At 44.8% G+C, this 21,742-nt stretch overlaps 1 protein-coding gene across 3 annotated transcripts in view; it reads left to right on the top strand.

Annotated features, from left to right (window-relative positions):
• Window positions 1–21,742, top strand: part of LRSAM1 (leucine rich repeat and sterile alpha motif containing 1) — a 173,616-nt gene that overhangs the window by 55,807 nt on the left and 96,067 nt on the right. For all 3 annotated transcript variants that reach the window (XM_068134880.2, XM_068134883.2, XM_068134881.2), the window contains 2 exons: window positions 12,349–12,470; window positions 16,066–16,156. In XM_068134880.2, the coding sequence (XP_067990981.2) occupies window positions 12,349–12,470; window positions 16,066–16,156 (213 nt within the window). The remainder of the gene's footprint in view (window positions 1–12,348; window positions 12,471–16,065; window positions 16,157–21,742) is intronic.

Below are 21,742 nucleotides of genomic sequence, written 5' to 3'. Positions count from 1 at the left end.
TGAGAGAGGTACCCACACCCAGCCAACTGGAATGGTGACAATTGAAATCACCACATATGAGGAAGAGAGAGTTGGGATGGGTAGATAGAAGTTGGTCCATATTATCAGACAGTGAGATGTAGATGGAGTCATCGCTGATTGGTGGACGGTACAACACACATATGAACAAAAGGTGGGAGCGAAGGGGAAGCCGTAGCCAAAGGTATTCCTGGGGGTGAGGTGGAGAGAGGGCAGTGGAGGGCGAGTGAGGAAGAGAGTTTTTTATAAAGATAGCAACCCCACCTCCAGGACGAGGCTCAGGTCTATCATACCGGAGGAGGGAGTAACCTGGGAGAGATACCAAGGCATCAGAGACATCATGAAGGAGGAAAGTTTCTGTTAAGCAGATCACATCTGGTTTGTCAGAAGCAACCTGTATGGAGAGGTCAGTCAAGTTTGAGCGAAGGCCCCGGATGTTTGAGGTCCATACCGTTAATGAAGAGGAAGGGGGAGCATCGGGTCCAGAACAGGGGGGGGGGGGGAGGGGTAGGGTAAGATGTGGAAGAGGAGGAAGAGGTAGGGAGAGCTGTTGAAGGTGTGTCAGAGATTTCAGAATAGCTTGGAGAAAGGGAAGAATGGGGCAGACAAAAGGTTTGATGGAGATTGGGTGAGGCACAGTGAGGTGTTATTTGAGGAGGGGGAAGAGCAAGACAGGAGGTTTGGGGAGATGAAGGTGAAAGTTGGAAGGAGGAAGAAGCAGGGAGGATGCTTTGAGGAGGAGGGGTGAGAGGGGAGTCTAGGAGGGGAGCGAGGGAGAGTCTCGGAGGGGAGGGGTGTGGGGGGAGTTTAGGAGGGAGGGGAGGGAAGGGGCAAGGGGGGAGATTTGAAAGGGATGGGTGATGGGGAGGATTTGGAGGGGAGGGGTGAGATTGGATTTTGAAAAGTGTACGATTCATGGGAAACGAACATTTTTTGCAAAATGAGTTTGAGACCTTCGAGTCAAAAATACGTTTGAGGACACTGGAGGAGGGATGGAGTTCTGGATAGTTTAGGGAATGTAGAAAGGAGGAACTGTAAGAGATGGTATTATATATATTTTTTGGAATGAATAGATTTGGTGAGCAAGACGAAAGCATCCTTTTGTAGGAAAAGAAGAAAAGGGTGTTATAATATATGAGAGAAAATAGTTGTTCAGGGGAGAGATTATACATTTCTAACCGCGTGATCGCGAATGAAGAACGAACGAACAAATAAGAACAACAAATAAACGAATAAGACCTGGGAAGGAAATATTTTTTGGGTTTTTTTTTTTTTTTGAGTAGAGATATTAAACAAGGAGGAATGGGGTGAACGACTGGGACGAAACAGAGAACGAAAATAAATTCAGCGCATTCGACGAATCGCTGAGAGAAAAACAAACCACAAGGTCGGAGACGGTACGGTAGTCCAAGCCTACGAGTACTAGGCCGCAGAATACTCGATACCATTAACCGACGATTGTGTATACATGTACGAAAAATTAGCACCGAAAATTTTTCCAAAAGATACGCTATAGGTACATACACCGAAAGATAGGTACAGTCTCGACAAAAACACAATTGAGAAATATCACTTAGCTTCGAAAGCGTGAGCGCATGGAGCAGCTTCGAAAAGACGTGATCTCGCGAGATCTCGCGAGATTTGTGACTCAGTGGTTGTTCCCTCAGTGGTTGTTCCCTCAGTGGTTGTTCCCTCAGTGGTTGTTCTTAGCACACGGCATTTTGTGAAGTTGTGTAACTTTGTTCCCTCAGTGGTTGTTCTTAGCACACGGCATTTTGTGATGTTGTGTAACTTTATTACCTCAGTGGTTGTTCTTAGCACACTGCATTTTGTGATGTTGTGTAACTTTGTTCCCTCAGTGGTTGTTCTTCGCACACAGCATTTTGTGAAGTTGTGTAACTTTGTTCCCTCAGTGGTTGTTCTTGCACATGGCATTTTGTGATGTTGTGTAACTTTATTACCTCAGTGGTTGTTCTTAGCACACTGCATTTTGTGATGTTGTGTAACTTTGTTCCCTCAGTGGTTGTTCTTCGCACATGGCATTTTGTGATGTTGTGTAACTTTATTCCCTCAGTGGTTGTTCTTAGCACACGGCATTTTGATTTTGTGATGTTGTGTAACTTTATTACCTCAGTGGTTGTTCTGAGCACACTGCATTTTGTGATGTTGTGTAACTTTATTCCCTCAGTGGTTGTTCTTAGCACACGGCATTTTGTGATGTTGTGTAACTTTATTCCCTCAGTGGTTGTTCTTCGCACACGGCATTTTGTGATGTTGTGTAACCTTATTCACTCAGTGGTTGTTCTTAGCACACGGCATTTTGTGATGTTGTGTAACTTTATTCCCTCAGTGGTTGTTCTTCGCACACGGCATTTTGTGAAGTTGTGTAACTTTGTCCCCTCAGTGGTTGTTCTTCGCACATGGCATTTTGTGAAGTTGTGTAACTTTATTACCTCAGTGGTTGTTCTTAGCACACTGCATTTTGTGATGTTGTGTAACTTTCGAGATCTCGCGAGATCTTGGAGACGGCGGCAGGGATTTTCGAAGCTCCACACGGTCTCCACGTTTTTCGAAGTTAAGTCTGTTCACAATTGTATTTTGTCGAAACTGTATTTATCTTTCGGTGTGTGAAGTTATTGTGTGCAACTTTGGTTGTTTCTCGGTGTTTATCTTTCATAAATTGATCGTCTGTTTGCCGTGTCGTGTCTTGAGGCCTTGTACAGTGTGCACTGTACAACCTTGAGGCTTTGTTTTTCTCTCAGCGGTCCGTCGTTTGTGATCCAATAACTTTCGTTCTCTGTATTCCAAGTCTTTTCACCCATAGCCTACTTCCTTGTGTAAATCTCAACTCAAAAAAAAAAAAAAAAAAAAAAAAAAAAAAAAAAAAAAAAAAAAAAAAAAAAAAAAAAAAAAAAAAAAAAAAACATTTTCCTTCTCTGTTATCATTCGTTTATTCATTCTTATTCGTTCGTTCGTTCTTCGACCACGTGTTTCTCCCCCATTTCCCCAGATAGTTTTCACTCATTAACCTTCAATGTTTACACTTTCCCCTCAAGTTATGTATTCCATCATATTTTATAACACCTTTTTCTTCTTCTTCTTTAAAAGGCTGCTTTCGACTTGCTCACCAAATCAATTCATCCCCAAAAAAATATCCATCTCCTATAGTGCCTTTTTTCTACATTCCCTAAACTCTCCTGCACTCCATCCTCCATCCAGCGTCCTTAAACGTATTTTTAACTCGAAGGTCACAAGCAACTCATTTTGCAATAAATGTTCGTTTCCCATAAATCGTACACTTTCAAAAATCCAATCTCACCCCTCCCCTCCAAATCTTCCCCATAACCCCTCCCCTCCAAATCTTCCCCATCACCCCTCCCCTCCAAATCTTCCCCATCACCCATCCCTTTCAAATCTCCCCCCTTGCCCCCTCCCTCCTAAACGACCCCCTCACCCCTCCCCGCCAAGACGCCCCCTCGCCCCTCCCCTCCTAGACTCCTGCCTCACCCCTCCCCTCCAAATCTCCCCCATATCCCATCCCTTTCAAATCCCTCCCCTTGCCCCTTCCCTCCCAAACTTCCCCCTCACCCCTCCCCTTCAAATCTCCCCACCCTCATTGCTTCTCAATTTCCCCCCTCTCACTCCCCCTCCTCAAAGCGTCCTCCCCGCTTCTTCCCCCTTCAAACTCTCACCTCCATCTCCCCCAACCTTCTGCCTCGCTCTTCCCCCTCCTCAAATAACACCTCATTGTGGCTCACCCAATCACCATCAAACCTTTTGTCCGCCCCATCCTTCCCTTTCTCCGAGCTATTCTGAAATCTCAGACACACCTTCAACAGCTCTCCCTACCTCTTCCACCTCTTCCACATCTTACCCTACCCCTCCTCCCCCCTGTTCTGTATCTGATGCTCCCCCTTCCTCTTCATTAACGGTATGGACCTCAAACATCCGGGGCCTTCGTTCAAACTTAACTGATCTCTCCATACAGGTTGCTTCTGTCAAACCAGACGTGATCTGCTTAACAGAAACTTTCCTCCTTTATGATGTCTCTGATTCCATAGTATCTCTCCCGGGCTACTCCCTCCTCCGGTATGATAGACCTGAGCCTCGTCCTGGAGGCGGGGTTGCTATCTTTATCAAAAACTCTCTTCCTCACTCGCCCTGCACTGCACTCTCTCCACCTCACCCCCAGGAATACCTCTGGCTACGGCTTCCCCTTCGCTCCCACCTCTTGTTCATATGTGTGTTGTACCGTCCACCAAACAGTGATGACTCCATCTACATCTCGCTGTCTGATGATATGGACCAACTTCTATCTACTCATCCCAACTCTCTCTTCCTCATATGTGGTGATTTCAACTGTCATCATGCCAGTTGGCTGGGTGTGGGTACCTCTCTCACCAGCCATGGCTCCTCAGCAAAGGACTTCTGCGACTCACTGGGACTGACACAATCTGTCAATTTCCCGACCCGGATCTCAGTCAACGGAACATCTTCTCTTCTGGACTTGGTTATGACTAACTTCCCTGAAAATGTCTGCTGCTCTTCTTCTGCTCCGATCGGATCATCTGATCATGTCCTTGTTAAAGTGGACATCTCTCTGACCATCCTCAGGGAGCCTGCTCAGCGTCGACGAGTCTGGCATTTCACTCAGGCCAACTGGCACGGTCTTCAAGCAGCCATCAATCATCTGGACTGGTCTCCCATCTCTACCACCTCTGACATCAACTCATCCTGGGAATTCTTCCAAAGTAAATTGCTCTCTCTCATGCACAGATTTATCCCATCTCGTCTTCAGTTGTCATACCCTTCCTCCCGTCCATGGTACACGGAATCTTGTGGTGAGGCTGTTGCCCAGAAACAACTTGCCTTCGTCTCCTGGAAAGCAAATCCAACGGAAGGAAATCTCATTTCCTTTCACAAAGCCCGAAACAAGTGTGTGTCCACCCTCAGGAGAGCCAGGAAACAATATCTCTCCGTTCTCAAGACCGAACTCTCTTATCTGTCTCCCTCTTCCAAATCCTGGTGGCGTCTGGTCAAATCCGTTTCTGGTGTTTGTTCCCCCTCCATCCCCTCCCTTACCTCAAACGGCTACACAGCTGACTCCGCACGTGAAAAAGCTGAATGCCTCAACTCTGTGTTTGCCTCTAAATCTTGTGTCCCAAACCCATCCCTCTCTGTACCCACCATACCCAGTCGTACCCTGCTGCTCCTGGACTCCGTGTCCTTTCCTCCTGACAAGGTGGAAAAGTTTCTGTCAACCCTCGACTCTGATTCTGCAACTGGACCCGACGGCATCAGCCCACGGGTCCTAAAATCCTGCTCTGCTGCTCTATCTCACCCTCTCTCTGTTCTCTTCACCCTCTCTTTTGCTCAAGGTCAACTGCCATCTGCTTGGAAATCAGCCAACATCACCGCTTTGCACAAAAAAGGTGCAAAAACAGATCCTAGCAACTACAGACCAATCAGCCTTCTCCCAATTATCAGCAAAGTCATGGAATCCATCATTGCTTCGGATATGAAATCTTTCCTCTTCTCCAATGGCTTGATCTCTGATCATCAATTTGGTTTCAGACCAGGTCACTCTACTCTGGACATGCTGCTTCTGCTGTCTCAACAATGGATGGAGGTCCTCAATGCCAAACAGGAAATTAGAGCTGTCTCCCTCGACATATCACGTGCCTTCGACACGGTCTGGCACCCCGCTCTGCTCACCAAACTCTCCTCCTTTGGTATCCATGGAAATCTCCACGCATGGCTGGCGGACTTCCTCTCTAGTCGTCGTCAACGTGTGGCCCTGAATGGGTTTCTCTCATCTCCTCTTCCTGTTCAGGCTGGAGTTCCCCAAGGCAGTGTTCTGGGCCCCGTGCTTTTTCTGGTCTTCATCAATGATCTCTCTGACTCTCTCGAAAATCCTCTCTATCTCTTTGCTGATGACTCCACTCTCTGCCGCTCCATTCCTCTTCCCTCAGATCGGCAGTCTGCTGCCTCCTCACTCTCTGAAGACCTGGACAAAATCACAGACTGGTCAAACAAGTGGAACATGTCTTTCAATCCTGACAAATCTCACACTCTTACTATGTCTCTCCGAAAAGATCGACTGGACAACCCTCCCATCTACTTTCTCAACAATCCTCTCCAAGAAGTTCTGTCGCTCAAGATTTTGGGTCTCACTATCTGCCATGATCTTTCTTGGGAAAACCACATTTCCAAGCTGGCCTCCAAAGCCAGTCGCCGACTGGGCATCCTCCGTCGTGCGAAGTCCTTCCTCGGCACACCTGAGCTCCTCACCACATACAAGGCTTTCATCCGCAGCTCAATGGAATACTGTTCTCCCCTATGGGCCGGTGCTCCTGCCTCACACCTAGCTCGGCTTCACGCTGTTGAAACCAAAGCTTTCAGAATTATTGGAATCTCCCGCGATGAAGCTATCTCTGAGGGCCTTTCACTCACTCACCGCAGGCAGGTAGGTGGTCTTTCTGTCTTCTACCGACTCCTCTCCGGCCTTGCACCCCCAGCTCTCTCTGTGCTCTGTCCCCCAAATATTCCTACAGGTCGCACAAGATCTGCCAGCAACCCTCTGATGGTTAAACTGCCGAAATCTCGGCTCTCTGCTCACCTTCACTCTTTCATTCCTCTTTTCTCCCGCCTCTGGAACAAACTCCCTCACTCCCTTCAATCCCACTCCTCCCTCCAGGTCTTTAAAACAGCTGTTCACCACCATCTCTTATCTTCCCCCATCCAAAACCTTGATCTTTTCTACCCCCGCTAATTCACCCCAGATCCACCTTGTTTGAAATTCCAACTTCTTTCCTGGAAGTCCTGGCAGTGTCCATATGTTTTATACCTCTCCCACCGCCCCCTTCCCACGCCCCCCCCCCCCCCCAAAGCCCTCGCCCTCTCTCAGATCTCTCGATGTCTCCATGTCTCTCGGTCCCTGCTCTCAAATGTTGTGTTTGTGTCCTTCCCCCTCTCTCCCCATCTTGTCTACCGCTCCCTATGTTATATGTTTTATGTGTCGGTTTGTCTTTCTGTGTGATTAATGTTCGCTCTTTCACGAGCCTCGACCTTGTATACAAAAAAAAAAAAAAAAAAAAAAAAAAAAAAAAAAAAAAAAAAAAAAAAAAAAAAAAAAAAACTTTGTCCCCTCAGTGGTTGTTCTCGCACACGGCATTTTGTGATGTTGTGTAACTTTATTCCCTCAGTCGTTGTTCTTCGCACACGACATTTTGTGATGTTGTGTAACTTTATTCCCTCAGTGGTTGTTCTTAGCACACGGCATTTTGTGATGTTGTGTAACTTTGTTCCCTCAGTGGTTGTTCTTAGCACATGGCATTTTGTGAAGTTGGTAACTTTATTCCCTCAGTGGTTGTTCAAAGCACACGGCATTTTGTGAAGTTGTGGAACTTTGTTCCCTCAGTGGTTGTTCTTGGCACACGGCATTTTGTGATGTTATGTAACTTTATTCCCTCGATGATTATCAGCACACTGCATTTTGTGAAGTTGTGTAACTTTGTTCCCTCAGTGGTTGTTCTTAGCACACCGCATTTTGTGAAGTTGTGTAACTTTGTTCCCTCAGTGGTTGTTCTTGGCACACGGCATTTTATGATGTTGTGTAACTTTGTTGCCTCAGTGGTTGTTCTTAGCACACGGCATTTTGTGATGTTGTGTAACTTTATTTCCTCAGTGGTTGTTCTTAGCACACGGCATTTTGTGAAGTTGTGTAACTTTATTCCCTCAGTGGTTGTTCTTAGCACACGGCATTTTGTGAAGTTGTGTAACTTTGTTCCCTCAGTGGTTGTTCTTAGCACACTGCATTTTGTGAAGTTGTGTAACTTTATTACCTCGGTGGTTGTTCTTAGCACACTGCATTTTGTGAAGTTGTGTAACTTTATTACCTCAGTGGTTGTTCTTAGCACACGGCATTTTGTGATGTTGTGTAACTTTATTACCTCAGTGGTTGTTCTTAGCACACGGCATTTTGTGAAGTTGTGTAACTTTATTACCTCGATGATTGTTCTTAGCACACTGCATTTTGTGAAGTTGTGTAACTTTGTTCCCTCAGTGGTTGTTCTTAGCACATGGCATTTTGTGATGTTGTGTAACTTTATTACCTCAGTGGTTGTTCTTCGCACACGGCATTTTGTGATGTTGTGTAACTTTATTACCTCAGTGGTTGTTCTTAGCACATGTCATTTTGTGAAGTTGTGTAACTTTGTTCCCTCAGTGGTTGTTCTTAGCACACGGCATTTTGTGATGTTGTGTAACTTTGTTCCCTCAGTGGTTGTTCTTAGCACACGGCATTTTGTGATGTTGTGTAACTTTGTTCCCTCAGTGGTTGTTCTTAGCACACGGCATTTTGTGATGTTGTGTAACTTTATTAACTCAGTGGTTGTTCTTAGCACGTGTCATTTTGTGATGTTGTGTAACTTTATTCCCTCAGTGGTTGTTCTTAGCACACGGCATTTTGTGATGTTGTGTAACTTTATTCGCCCGATGATTGTTCTTAGCACACTGCATTTTGTGATGTTGTGTAACTTTATTCCCTCAGTGGTTGTTCTTAGCACATGTCATTTTGTTATGTTGTGTAACTTTATTTCCTCGATGATTGTTGTTAGCACATGTCATTTTGTTATGTTGTGTCACTTTATTCCCTCAGTGGTTGTTCTTGGCACACGGCATTTTGTGATGTTATGTAACTTTATTCCCTCGATGATTATCAGCACACTGCATTTTGTGAAGTTGTGTAACTTTGTTCCCTCAGTGGTTGTTCTTAGCACACGGCATTTTGTGATGTTGTGTAACTTTATTACCTCAGTGGTTGTTCTTAGCACACGGCATTTTGTGATGTTGTGTAACTTTATTCCCTCAGTGGTTGTTCTTAGCACACGGCATTTTGTGATGTTGTGTAACTTTATTCCCTCAGTGGTTGTTTTTAGCACACGGCATTTTGTGAAGTTGTGTAACTTTGTTGCCTCAGTGGTTGTTCTTAGCACACAGCATTTTGTGATGTTGTGTAACTTTGTTCCCTCAGTGGTTGTTCTAAGCACATGGCATTTTGTGATGTTGTGTAACTTTGTTCCCTCAGTGGTTGTTCTTAGCACATGGCATTTTGTGATGTTGTGTAACTTTATTACCTCAGTGGTTGTTCTTAGCACACGGCATTTTGTGATGTTGTGTAACTTTATTACCTCAGTGGTTGTTCTTAGCACACGGCATTTTGTGAAGTTGTGTAACTTTGTTCCCTCAGTGGTTGTTCTTGGCACACGGCATTTTGTGATGTTGTGTAACTTTGTTGCCTCAGTGGTTGTTCTTAGCACACGGCATTTTGTGATGTTATGTAACTTTATTCCCTCGATGATTATCAGCACACTGCATTTTGTGAAGTTGTGTAACTTTATTACCTCGATGATTGTTCTTAGCACACTGCATTTTGTGAAGTTGTGTAACTTTGTTCCCTCAGTGGTTGTTCTTAGCACATGGCATTTTGTGATGTTGTGTAACTTTATTACCTCAGTGGTTGTTCTTCGCACACGGCATTTTGTGATGTTGTGTAACTTTATTACCTCAGTGGTTGTTCTTAGCACATGTCATTTTGTGAAGTTGTGTAACTTTGTTCCCTCAGTGGTTGTTCTTAGCACATGTTATTTTGTTATGTTGTGTAACTTTATTACCTCAGTGGTTGTTCTTAGCACACAGCATTTTGTGAGGTTGTGTAACTTTATTACCTCAGTGGTTGTTCTTCGCACACGGCATTTTGTGATGTTGTGTAACTTTATTACCTCAGTGGTTGTTCTTAGCACATGTCATTTTGTGAAGTTGTGTAACTTTGTTCCCTCAGTGGTTGTTCTTAGCACACGGCATTTTGTGATGTTGTGTAACTTTATTACCTCAGTGGTTGTTCTTAGCACACAGCATTTTGTGAGGTTGTGTAACTTTGTTCCCTCAGTGGTTGTTCTTAGCACCTGGCATTTTGTGATGTTGTGTAACTTTATTACCTCAGTGGTTGTTCTTAGCACACAGCATTTTGTGAGGTTGTGTAACTTTGTTCCCTCAGTGGTTGTTCTTAGCACATGGCATTTTGTGAAGTTGTGTAACTTTGTTCCCTCAGTGGTTGTTCTTAGCACATGGCATTTTGTGAAGTTGTGGAACTTTGTTCCCTCAGTGGTTGTTCTTAGCACACGGCATTTTGTGAGGTTGTGTAACTTTATTACCTCAGTGGTTGTTCTTAGCACACGGCATTTTGTGATGTTGTGTAACTTTATTACCTCAGTGGTTGTTCCTAGCACCTGGCATTTTGTGAAGTTGTGTAACTTTATTCCCTCAGTGGTTGTTCTTAGCACACGGCATTTTGTGAAGTTGTGTAACTTTATTACCTCGGTGGTTGTTCTTAGCACACGGCATTTTGTGAAGTTGTGTAACTTTATTACCTCGGTGGTTGTTTTTAGCACACTGCATTTTGTGAAGTTGTGTAACTTTGTTCCCTCGGTGGTTGTTTTTAGCACACGGCATTTTGTGAAGTTGTGTAACTTTGTTACCTCAGTGGTTGTTCTTAGCACACGGCATTTTGTGAAGTTGTCACTTTGTTCCCACTGATTCTTCTTCGCATGTGATGTGATGTGATGTGATGTGATGTTGTGTAACTTTGTTCCCTCAGTGGTTGTTCTTAGCACATGGCATTTTGTGAGGTTGTGTAACTTTATTACCTCAGTGGTTGTTCTTAGCACACGGCATTTTGTGAAGTTGTGTAACTTTATTCCCTCAGTGGTTGTTCTTAGCACACTGCATTTTGTGAAGTTGTGTAACTTTATTACCTCGGTGGTTGTTTTTAGCACACTGCATTTTGTGAAGTTGTGTAACTTTGTTCCCTCGGTGGTTGTTTTTAGCACACGGCATTTTGTGAAGTTGTGTAACTTTATTACCTCGGTGGTTGTTTTTAGCACACTGCATTTTGTGAAGTTGTGTAACTTTGTTCCCTCAGTGGTTGTTCTTAGCACACTGCATTTTGTGAAGTTGTGTAACTTTATTACCTCGGTGGTTGTTTTTAGCACACTGCATTTTGTGAAGTTGTGTAACTTTGTTCCCTCGGTGGTTGTTTTTAGCACACGGCATTTTGTGAAGTTGTCACTTTGTTCCCACTGATTCTTCTTCGCATGTGATGTGATGTGATGTGATGTGATGTTGTGTAACTTTGTTCCCTCAGTGGTTGTTCTTAGCACATGGCATTTTGTGAGGTTGTGTAACTTTATTACCTCAGTGGTTGTTCTTAGCACACGGCATTTTGTGAAGTTGTGTAACTTTATTCCCTCAGTGGTTGTTCTTAGCACACTGCATTTTGTGAAGTTGTGTAACTTTATTACCTCGGTGGTTGTTTTTAGCACACTGCATTTTGTGAAGTTGTGTAACTTTATTACCTCGGTGGTTGTTTTTAGCACACGGCATTTTGTGAAGTTGTGTAACTTTATTACCTCAGTGGTTGTTTTTAGCACACGGCATTTTGTGAAGTTGTGTAACTTTATTACCTCGGTGGTTGTTTTTAGCACACTGCATTTTGTGAAGTTGTGTAACTTTGTTCCCTCAGTGGTTGTTTTTAGCACACTGCATTTTGTGAAGTTGTGTAACTTTGTTCCCTCAGTGGTTGTTTTTAGCACACTGCATTTTGTGAAGTTGTGTAACTTTGTTCCCTCAGTGGTTGTTTTTAGCACACGGCATTTTGTGAAGTTGTGTAACTTTGTTCCCACTGATTCTTTTTCGCATGTGATGTGAAGTTGTGTAACTTTGTTCCCACTGATTCTTCTTCGCATGTGATGTGATGTTGTGTAACTTTGGACATATGCTTGTCGATTCCCTCTGACTGTGTTTAATGATGGTGTCTGTTTTATCAACGACAAATACTCACATTGATCGTACATATTGACGTTTACGTAAGGTAAGCTACAATGTTTAGCTGTTGCCGAAGACGATAAGAAGAGGCCATTTCGTTGGGTACAAGAGGTTGTTTATTGTACAGAAATCTCCAGCAACTGCTCGCGAACGGAAGTCGTGTAACGGCTTATATAAACCAAGCACCCTCTTCGGAGGGCGTGGCTCCAACACCGCGCGTGCGTCACGACGACACAACCAAACGTCCGTGTGCGTGTGTTAGACCAAACCCATCGTAATGGTAACCGTCACATGCGGATAAGTGAATAAGGTAACCGCGACATGTGCATAAGGTAACCACTGCAGTGTCGGTTTTACCAACGACAAATACTCACATTGATCGTACATATTTACGTTTACGTAAGGTAAGCTACAATTCCTGGGCTCCGTGTGTGTGCTGTTTTTCAGATAACGCACTGGTGGGCCTCCCAGACAGTCTGCGGGCCCTGGGCCAACTCTACAGTCTTGATTTGAGAGGAAACCACTTTAACCGGTTGCCAAAATGCCTCGCTTACCTGTCCACCTTGCAGGTACTATACAATTTGCAAAGGTCTCATTGATTTTGTTGCTTTAAAATATTTCCTGCTTGAAAGTGAGATGTTCACTGAATTTATTATTTTAATTCAAACACCGTGCTGTCTCCGGCCTTTATAATCGAATGATTCCACCAGACGGTGCATGGCGGGGGGTGGGGGGGGGGGGGGGGGGGGGGAGGGGGGTCTCTCGCTTGGGTCATGTGGCCCATTGTGACATTGCCAACATCCCATAACCTTGAGGGATTATGATTGGTGCGGGCACCATGAACCTGCGCACTCTCGCTTGGGTCATGTGGCCCATTGTGATATTGCCAACATCCCATAACCTTGAGGGATTATGATTGGTGCTGGCACCATGAACCTGCACACTCTCGCTTGGGTCATGTGGCCCATTGTGACATTGCCAACATCCCATAACCTTGAGGGATTATGATTGGTGCGGGCACCATGAACCTGCGCACTCTCGCTTGGGTCATGTGGCCCATTGTGATATTGCCAACATCCCATAACCGTGAGGGATTATGATTGGTGCTGGCACCATGAACCTGCGCACTCTCGCTTGGGTCATGTGGCCCATTGTGATATTGCCAACATCCCATAACCTTGAGGGATTATGATTGGTGCGGGCACCATGAACCTGCGCACTCTCGCTTGGGATATGTGGCCCATTGTGATATTGCCAACATCCCATAACCTTGAGGGATTATGATTGGTGCTGGCACCATGAACCTGCACACTCTCGCTTGGGTCATGTGGCCCATTGTGATATTGGCAACATCCCATAACCTTGAGGGATTATGATTGGCGTGGGCACCATGAACCTGCACAGTTTCTCACCTCATCACCTCCCTGGCCGAGCAAATGCAACTTCTCGGACTGCACCCACAGATACCCTTTACCAGTGCTTAAATGGCATTATTTTGAGGGCAGGAAATCACCATCAACGTCACATGTATCACACAACTCTGCCATTCATACTTCAATTTCAAACTTCTTTGTGCCAAATTCCAGTCTCGTGGTTTCTTGCCCCAACGTGGGTATAACCAGCCCAGTTGTCAGGAACAACCTTGTTCTCTGAGTGGAGTGATGCTATTCCCTCCATCAACACTTGATCAAGATCACTTGACTTACAATTGTATGATTGGCTCCAGTGTGAACTACGGCTTCACGGGCCATATTTTGCCATATTCAGGTAACTCAAATTCCCAAGTCCATTAAGTTTACCTTCAATATAACTTGTGAAAGAAGGGGTCCCAATGGTTTTCCTCCTCACCTGTGGATCCAACTCAACTGAGTTTAACTGTGGAGAGAATGTCTCGCAAAGGTCCTCGTCCTTGCCTCTCGTGACCCGAAACTGTCTTGGATTTTTCACTGGTCTCGTGTTTCTCCTTAGTTAACTTTTTTTTCCACTTATGCCCTCTTTTTAAAATTTTTTATTTGCCACATTAGTAACAACAACAACAACAACATGCATTTTAAGGTCATTTTCCCTGCTAGAGCGGGGGTTAGCCTTGCGGTCCCCATGACAATCTTCTCCATTTTGCCCTATTTTCCGCATCTCTCCTTGTTAACCCCCTTGCCCGCATTTCTTCTTCCACCATCTTTAGCCAAGTCTTTCTCGGTCTTCCCCGTCCTCTACTTCCTTCTACATTCATTTCCATCACTCTTCTCAACCAGTCACTTTCATCCTTCCTCAACACATGACCAAACCATCTCAACCTGTTCCTCTTCACAGCATCAATCACAGGCTCTATTCCCATCATCTTTCGCAATTCATCATTTGTCTTCCCCTCTCTCAACGATACTCCGCACATCCGCCGAACCGTTTGCATTTCCACCCTTTCCAGCCTTCGTTGCTGCTCTACGTTCATTACCTATGTCTCGCTCCCATAAATCATAACACCTCTCACACATGCAGCATACACCTTTCCCTTCAGCTTCAACGACACTCCCCTCATCATCAGCACGCCACTCAGTTCCCGAAACTTCTTCCATGCACATCTCAATCGAGCAACCGTTGCCCAGTCTGATCCACCTTCTCCATTCAGTATGTCTCCGAGGTAACAATCCCTGTCAAATGTCCTTGTAACTCCTCGAGCTGAATCAGATGTGTCACTACTTGTAGTTGTTTCTGTTGGGTGAATTTCCTTTATTTTCCTGATCAAATCCATGTCAAGCACACAATGTATCTACGCACCACTTCAACATTCAGACCAATTCATTCATACCCATAGCTCACAACCTGGACAGTTGTTCCAGTTGCAATATCCAACTTTAGTTCCTCCTGAGTAGTAGCTGTGGTTTGCCGAATTATCGGTGTTTCCTGTTGACTGTCTTTGCCAGCTTTATAGCCAATTTGCTAGGTGAGAAGGTCTCATGAGATTTCAGAGGGTGCAGGTGGTAGCCTCAGAACTCCTGATGGCAGAATGTGAATAGCGGTTTTCTTTGTTCTCATAACATATTTGCTATTGTGATTTTGGTTAAGTTATACTATATACTAGCTGAAGCACCTAACGTTGGTAGGGGGAGGGTGAGGGGAGGGAAGATTGAGGGAAGGGTGGGAGTGGGAGGTGAAGGAGGGCAAGGGTAAGGGGAGGGGCTCCATATGCCACCCAGCATGAATTAATCGTAAGAAGAAGAAGAAGAATATGATCTATTAAGGTTGGAGTTGTGTTTGTAGCAGATTAGCGGGTAATAGTGTTGCTTTTCCCTTTAAGTGTACATGTTCTAGGGTGTACTCGATTTGGCGACGAGTCGAGCGGTAAATGTTTTTTTAAATCCTGGAATTACATTAGTCAGTGGGCAGTCAAGGTAAAGAAGGAAAATGAAAAGATTGTTGGGAAAAGGGTCATCAGAGAGCGAATTGATGGAGGTGCAAGGAGAATGAATGGAGCTAGATTTAAAACTGTGTGATAAATGTTTGATGTGATCAGGATTCCGGATGGAGGAGACAAACGATAACCTTTTCTTTAGGAAGTGTATAGGAATGGCACACCTGATAATTGTTGTGGGTAGGTTACAGGATTCTATAGGTACTTTACAAGAGGTAACGCAGTGTGAAAACGTATAGGTACAAGTTGGTTCTATTTGTGGAGGGAGTCTGCAGAGCAGCTTGGTAGTGGTGAGGGTGTATAATGTCTGCTTTTTAATGTTGGGGGTGTATGGAATGCATGCAGTGGTGTGGGTGAAGCGAGTGCAGGCAGGGGTGGCGGTGTAGCTAATCAAGGCAGAGGTGGCGGTGTAGCTAGTCAAGGCAGAGGTGAAGTTGTCGTGAGTGCAGGCCCGGGTGAGGGTGGAGTGAGTGTAGGCAGTGGTGAGGGTGGAGTGAGTGCAGGTGGTGATGAGGATGAGGGTAGTGCAAGCGGTGATGAGGGTGGGGTGAGTACAGGCGGTGATGAGGATGAGGGTAGTGCAGGCGGTGGTGAGGGTGGGGTGAGTATAGGCGGTGGTGAGGATGAGGGTAGTGCAGGCGGTGGTGAGGATGAGGGTAGTTCAGGCGGTGGTGAGGGTAGTGCAGGCGGTGGTGAGGGTGGAGGTGTGCAGGCACAGTGAGAGTAAATGCCATGTATGCTGCTTTTTGCCATGACAGAAGCTGTACTTTGACTTGGAGAAAGTGATTTTTCCACCGATGGAAGTTTCCAGCAATGGAACAGAGGCTGTCCGGCAATTCATGTGTAAAGGTGAGCATTCTTTTTGTTATTAAAGTTGGATTTTGTCATTGAGGTTTTTGGTCTTGTAATTCCTATAAAAAGTAAATGTTCAGTACAATTGCTCAGTGAGCTGGATCGTGCAGCGGGGAATGGGGAGCATGACGTGGTGAGGAGTTGGGGCACAATGTGTGGCAGAGGGAGTGGAGGTGTGACGTGCGGTGGTGATATTGGGGGTGTGATGCACAGCAGGGCGAGTGAGGGTGTGATGTGCGGTGGTGATGTTGGGAGTGTGACGCACAGCAGGGTGAGTGGGGGTGTGATGTGCGGTGGTGATATTGGGGGTGTGATGCACAGCAGGGCGAGTGAGGGTGTGACGTGTGGTGGTGATATTGGGGGTGTGATGCACAGCAGGGCGAGTGAGGGTGTGACGTGCGGTGGTGATATTGGGGGTGTGACGCACAGCAGGGCGAGTGAGGGTGTGACGTGTGGTGGTGATATTGGGGGTGTGATGCACAGCAGGGCGAGTGAGGGTGTGACGTGCGGTGGTGATATTGGGGGTGTGATGCACAGCAGGGCGAGTGAGGGTGTGACGTGTGGTGGTGATATTGGGGGTGTGATGCACAGCAGGGCGAGTGAGGGTGTGACGTGCGGTGGTGATATTGGGGATGTGATGCACAGCAGGGCGAGTGGGGGTGTGATGCTTTGTGGGGGTAGGAGATGTATGACGCGTATCAGTGGAGCATGACACATGGTGAGGGGAGGGACAGGGTGACACTCGGTGGGGGAAGGGGTGTGGGACAAATGGCACGGGGAGGTGGGTACAGTTGTGTGGCTTGCGGTATGGGATGCGTGGGGTCTGAAACGCGCTGTGGATGTGCGGGACATGTGGCGGGGACCGTGGGATGCACAGTTGGGGGTGTGTGGTATCCATGTGGGGCAGACTATGAAGTGTTAATGGTGGTGTGCTGGCATTTTTTGAAAAGTGGACTTCTCCTGATTCTAACGAAGAGAGACATTGTGATGGAAATAAAATGAATGGTTATTGACATCAAGGAGGAAAGAGCACGGACGGAGCGTTTGCGTGATCAACAGATTTAGGAAATAAATTGTGTGAAAAAGAAGAGGAAAAATTCGGCATGAAGAAGAAGAACACAGATGTTTCTGATGGAGAGACAGAAGATTAAGCGTTTTAAAACGGCATTGAAAGCTTTTAAAGTAAGAAGGAAAAAAGATAGAACGTTTATGGCACAAAATGAGTACATGGAGGACCAAATGAACCAAATGAGGCACGTGTCGGACCTTATTCTAATGAATCACGCCTGCTATAGCTGTGGCCCTTTGGAGCTAGGCCAGACACCCAAACACGAATTTGAAAAGACATCAGCAAGGTACCGATAAGACACGGGATTGCATGAATAACACAGTGAACACAGGAACGAAACGATGACAGAAAGACGGACCGATCTGCTACTGAAATCTGGGTTTTCATGATCCTCAAATAAGCAGGTAAAAACCACTAGTCAGGTTCACTATGTTTTTTCGTTCAAAATTTTGGTCGATTAGCAAAACTATACATTTTTGGAATACTCAGAGCATGAGGAATCCAAAATTAATGTTTACATTTGCGTAGACAACTTTGCGAAAATGACCCTCAGGACAGTGATGAAGATCTGTAAAAGCATATTCCTGAACGGTATAGACCTCGTAGATCCTGTGTATAGGACTTATAGTTCAATCTGATACTACCTATAACTTCCTATAACAACCTATAACTTCCAAGGACTTGCAATATCATGTATTATGTAATACAGTTATATCACAAATATAAAGACAATGGTTTTCAATTACCTTTGTTTGTTGCTTTTCTATAATCCTGAGCACTATTTTGAGGCCTTTATTGGATTCCTTGACCCAGAAAACATAGGATTAGCATATTTAATTAAGTCTCTTGGTTGACTGGAAGCCGAGATCGCGCAAAATATGTATTTTATGGCGGCCATTTTGAAAATCCAAAATGGCGGCCATGCAGGTGTCTGTGCAAATGCCAACATTGATTTTCAGATTCTCCATGCTCTGAAGATTCCAAAAATGTACAGGTTTGCTAATCCCAAAATTTTGAAAGAAATTATATTTGTTAACATAGTGAACCTGACTATCTTCATCACACTCAAAGCTGCAACTCTAACAGCCCAGTGTAAAATGTAACATGGCCCTCTAACAGCCCAGTGTAAAATGTAACATGGCCCTCTAATAGCCCAGTGTAAAATGTAACATGGCCCTCTAACAGCCCAGTGTAAAATGTAACATGGCCCTCTAATAGCCCAGTGTAAAATGTAACATGGCCCTCTAATAGCCCAGTGTAAAATATAACATGGCCCTCTAATAGCCCAGTGTAAAATGTAACATGGCCCTCTAACAGCCCAGTGTAAAATGTAACATGGCCCTCTAATAGCCCAGTGTAAAATGTAACATGGCCCTCTAATAGCCCAGTGTAAAATGTAACATGGCCCTCTAATAGCCCAGTGTAAAATGTAACATGGCCCTCTAATAGCCCAGTGTAAAATATAACATGGCCCTCTAATAGCCCAGTGTAAAATGTAACATGGCCCTCTAACAGCCCAGTGCAAAATGTAACATGGCCCTCTAACAGCCCAGTGTAAAATGTAACATGGCCCTCTAATAGCCCAGTGTAAAATATAACATGGCCCTCTAATAGCCCAGTGTAAAATGTAACATGGCCCTCTAATAGCCCAGTGTAAAATGTAACATGGCCCTCTAATAGCCCAGTGTAAAATATAACATGGCCCTCTAATAGCCCAGTGTAAAATGTAACATGGCCCTCTAATAGCCCAGTGTAAAATATAACATGGCCCTCTAATAGCCCAGTGTAAAATGTAACATGGCATGGAAAATTGCTGGCTTTGCATTCCTGGTTTTAGAGCAAAGAGGTTTATTTGGTAGATCAGTGTGTTCATTGTCATTTCTGCCTTGTTTTGTTGGTTACTTCAGGATCATTGTTACGTCTTTGCAGACAAGATTCTGCTTAGCTGTTCGTACAACATTTGTTTGTACCTTCTACCCCAGTGAACCATAAGCCCCAGGACACAGTTTTACCTGTTTGTACAACATTTGTTTATACCTTCTACCCGAGTGAACCATGAGTCCCAGGACACGGTTTTACCTGTTTATACAACATTTGTTTTTACCTTCTACCCTAGTGAACCATAAGCCCCAGGACACGGTTTTACCTGTTTATACAAGAATTGTTTTTACCTTCTACCCGAGTGAACCATAAACCCCAGGACACGGTTTTACCTGTTTATACAACATTTGTTTTTACCTTCTACCCGAGTGTACCATAAGCCCCAGGACACGGTTTTACCTGTTTATACAAGAATTGTTTTTACCTTCTACCCAAGTGAACCATAAACCCCAGGACACGGTTTTACCTGTTTGTACAACATTTGTTTATACCTTCTACCCTAGTGAACCATAAGCCCCAGGACACGGTTTTACCTGTTTGTACAACATTTGTTTATACCTTCTACCCTAGTGAACCATAAGCCCCAGGACACGGTTTTACCTGTTTATACAAGATTTGTTTATACCTTCTACCCTGGTGAACCATAAGCCCCAGGACACGGTTTTACCTGTTTATACAAGAATTGTTTTTACCTTCTACCCTAGTGAACCATAAGCCCCAGGACACGGTTTTACCTGTTTGTACAACATTTGATTATACCTTCTACCCGAGTGAACCATAAGTCCCAGGACATGGTTTTACCTGTTTATACAACATTTGTTTTTACCTTCTACCCTAGTGAACCATAAGCCTCAGGACACGGTTTTACCTGTTTATACAAGGTTTGTTTATACCTTCCACCCTAGTGAACCATAAGCCGCAGGACACGGTTTTACCTGTTTGTACAACATTTGTTTATACCTTCTACCCTAGTGAACCATAAGCCCCAGGACACGGTTTTACCTGTTTGTACAACATTTGTTATGCCTTCTATCCTCGTGAACCATAAGCCCCAGGACACGGTTTTACCTGTTTGTACAACATTTGTTTGTACCTTCTACCCGAGTGAACCATAAGTCCCAGGACACGGTTTTACCTGTTTATACAACATTTGTTTATACCTTCTACCCTAGTGAACCATAAGCCGCAGGACACGGTTTTACCTGTTTGAACAACATTTGTTTGTACCTTCTACCCCAGTGAACCATAAGCCCCAGGACACGGTTTTACCTGTTTATGCTAGATTTATTTATACCTTCTACCCTAGTGAACCATAAGCCCCAGGACACGGTTTTACCTGTTTGTACAACGTTTGTTTATACCTTCTACCCGAGTGAACCATAAGCCCCAGGACACGGTTTTAGCTGTTTGTACAACATTTGTTTATACCTTCTACCCTAGTGAACCATAAGCCCCAGGACATGGTTTTACCTGTTTGTACAACATTTGTTATGCCTTCTACCCTCGTGAACCATAAGCCCCAGGACACGGTTTTACCTGTTTGTACAACATTTGTTTATACCTTCTACCCTAGTGAACCATAAGCCCCAGGACACTGTTTTACCTGTTTGTACAACATTTGTTTATACCTTCTACCCAAGTGAACCATAAGCCCCAGGACACGGTTTTACCTGTTTATACAACATTTGTTTATCCCTTCTACCCAAGTGAACCATGAGCCCCAGGACACGGTTTTACCTGTTTATACAAGGTTTGTTTATACCTTCTACCCTAGTGAACCATAAGTCCCAGGACACGGTTTTGCCTGTTTGTACAAGGTTTGTTTATACCCTCTACCCTAGTGAACCATAAGCCCAAGGACACGGATTTACCTGTTTATACAAGATTTGTTTATACCTTCTACCCGAGTGAACCATAAGCCCCAGGACACGGTTTTACCTGTTTATACAACATTTGTTTATGCATTCTACCCAAGTGAACCATAAGCCCCAGGACACGGTTTTACCTGTTTGTACAACATTTGTTTATACCTTCTACCCTAAGGGCATCCGGCCATTAAAAACATTGCCTCAAAAAGAGAACCATGACAATTACAACTACATATGGGCAGGGTACAGCCCGAAGTGGAGATCGGTTTCTGAGGTTTGGGACATGGAATGTAGGGACAATGACAGGGAGATCAGGAGAAGTGGTGGAAGTATTGGTCAGAAGAAGAGTGGACATATGTTGTGTGCAAGAGACGAGATGGAAGGGAAGTGGTGTGAGAATGGTGAAGGGTAGGCAGGGACAGAAATACAAGTTTGTGTGGCAAGGGTGCCCGGAGGGCGTGAATGGTGTTGGTGTCCTGTTTTCTGAGGAGTTTGTAGACAGTGTGGTGAGTGTGACGAGAGTGAGTGACAGGTTGATGATGGTGAAAATGATGATTGGAAAGCTCTTGGTGAATGTCATCTCGGGATATGCTCCACAGGTTGGTCGGAGCGATGAAGAGAAGGACAAGTTCTGGTGTGCGATAAGAGAAGCTGATGGAAAATGTGAAAGATGAGGAAGTTGTTGTGGTAGGAGGAGACCTAAATGGACATGTGGGAAGGAGTATGGATGGTTTTGAGGGAGTTCATGGGGGTTACGGATATGGT

This window comes from Myxine glutinosa, chromosome 13, assembly GCF_964187855.1.
Source record: "Myxine glutinosa chromosome 13, kmMyxGlut1.1, whole genome shotgun sequence".
In the NCBI taxonomy this organism is placed as follows: domain Eukaryota; kingdom Metazoa; phylum Chordata; class Myxini; order Myxiniformes; family Myxinidae; genus Myxine; species Myxine glutinosa.
This window is presented reverse-complemented; position numbering and strand designations above follow the sequence as displayed.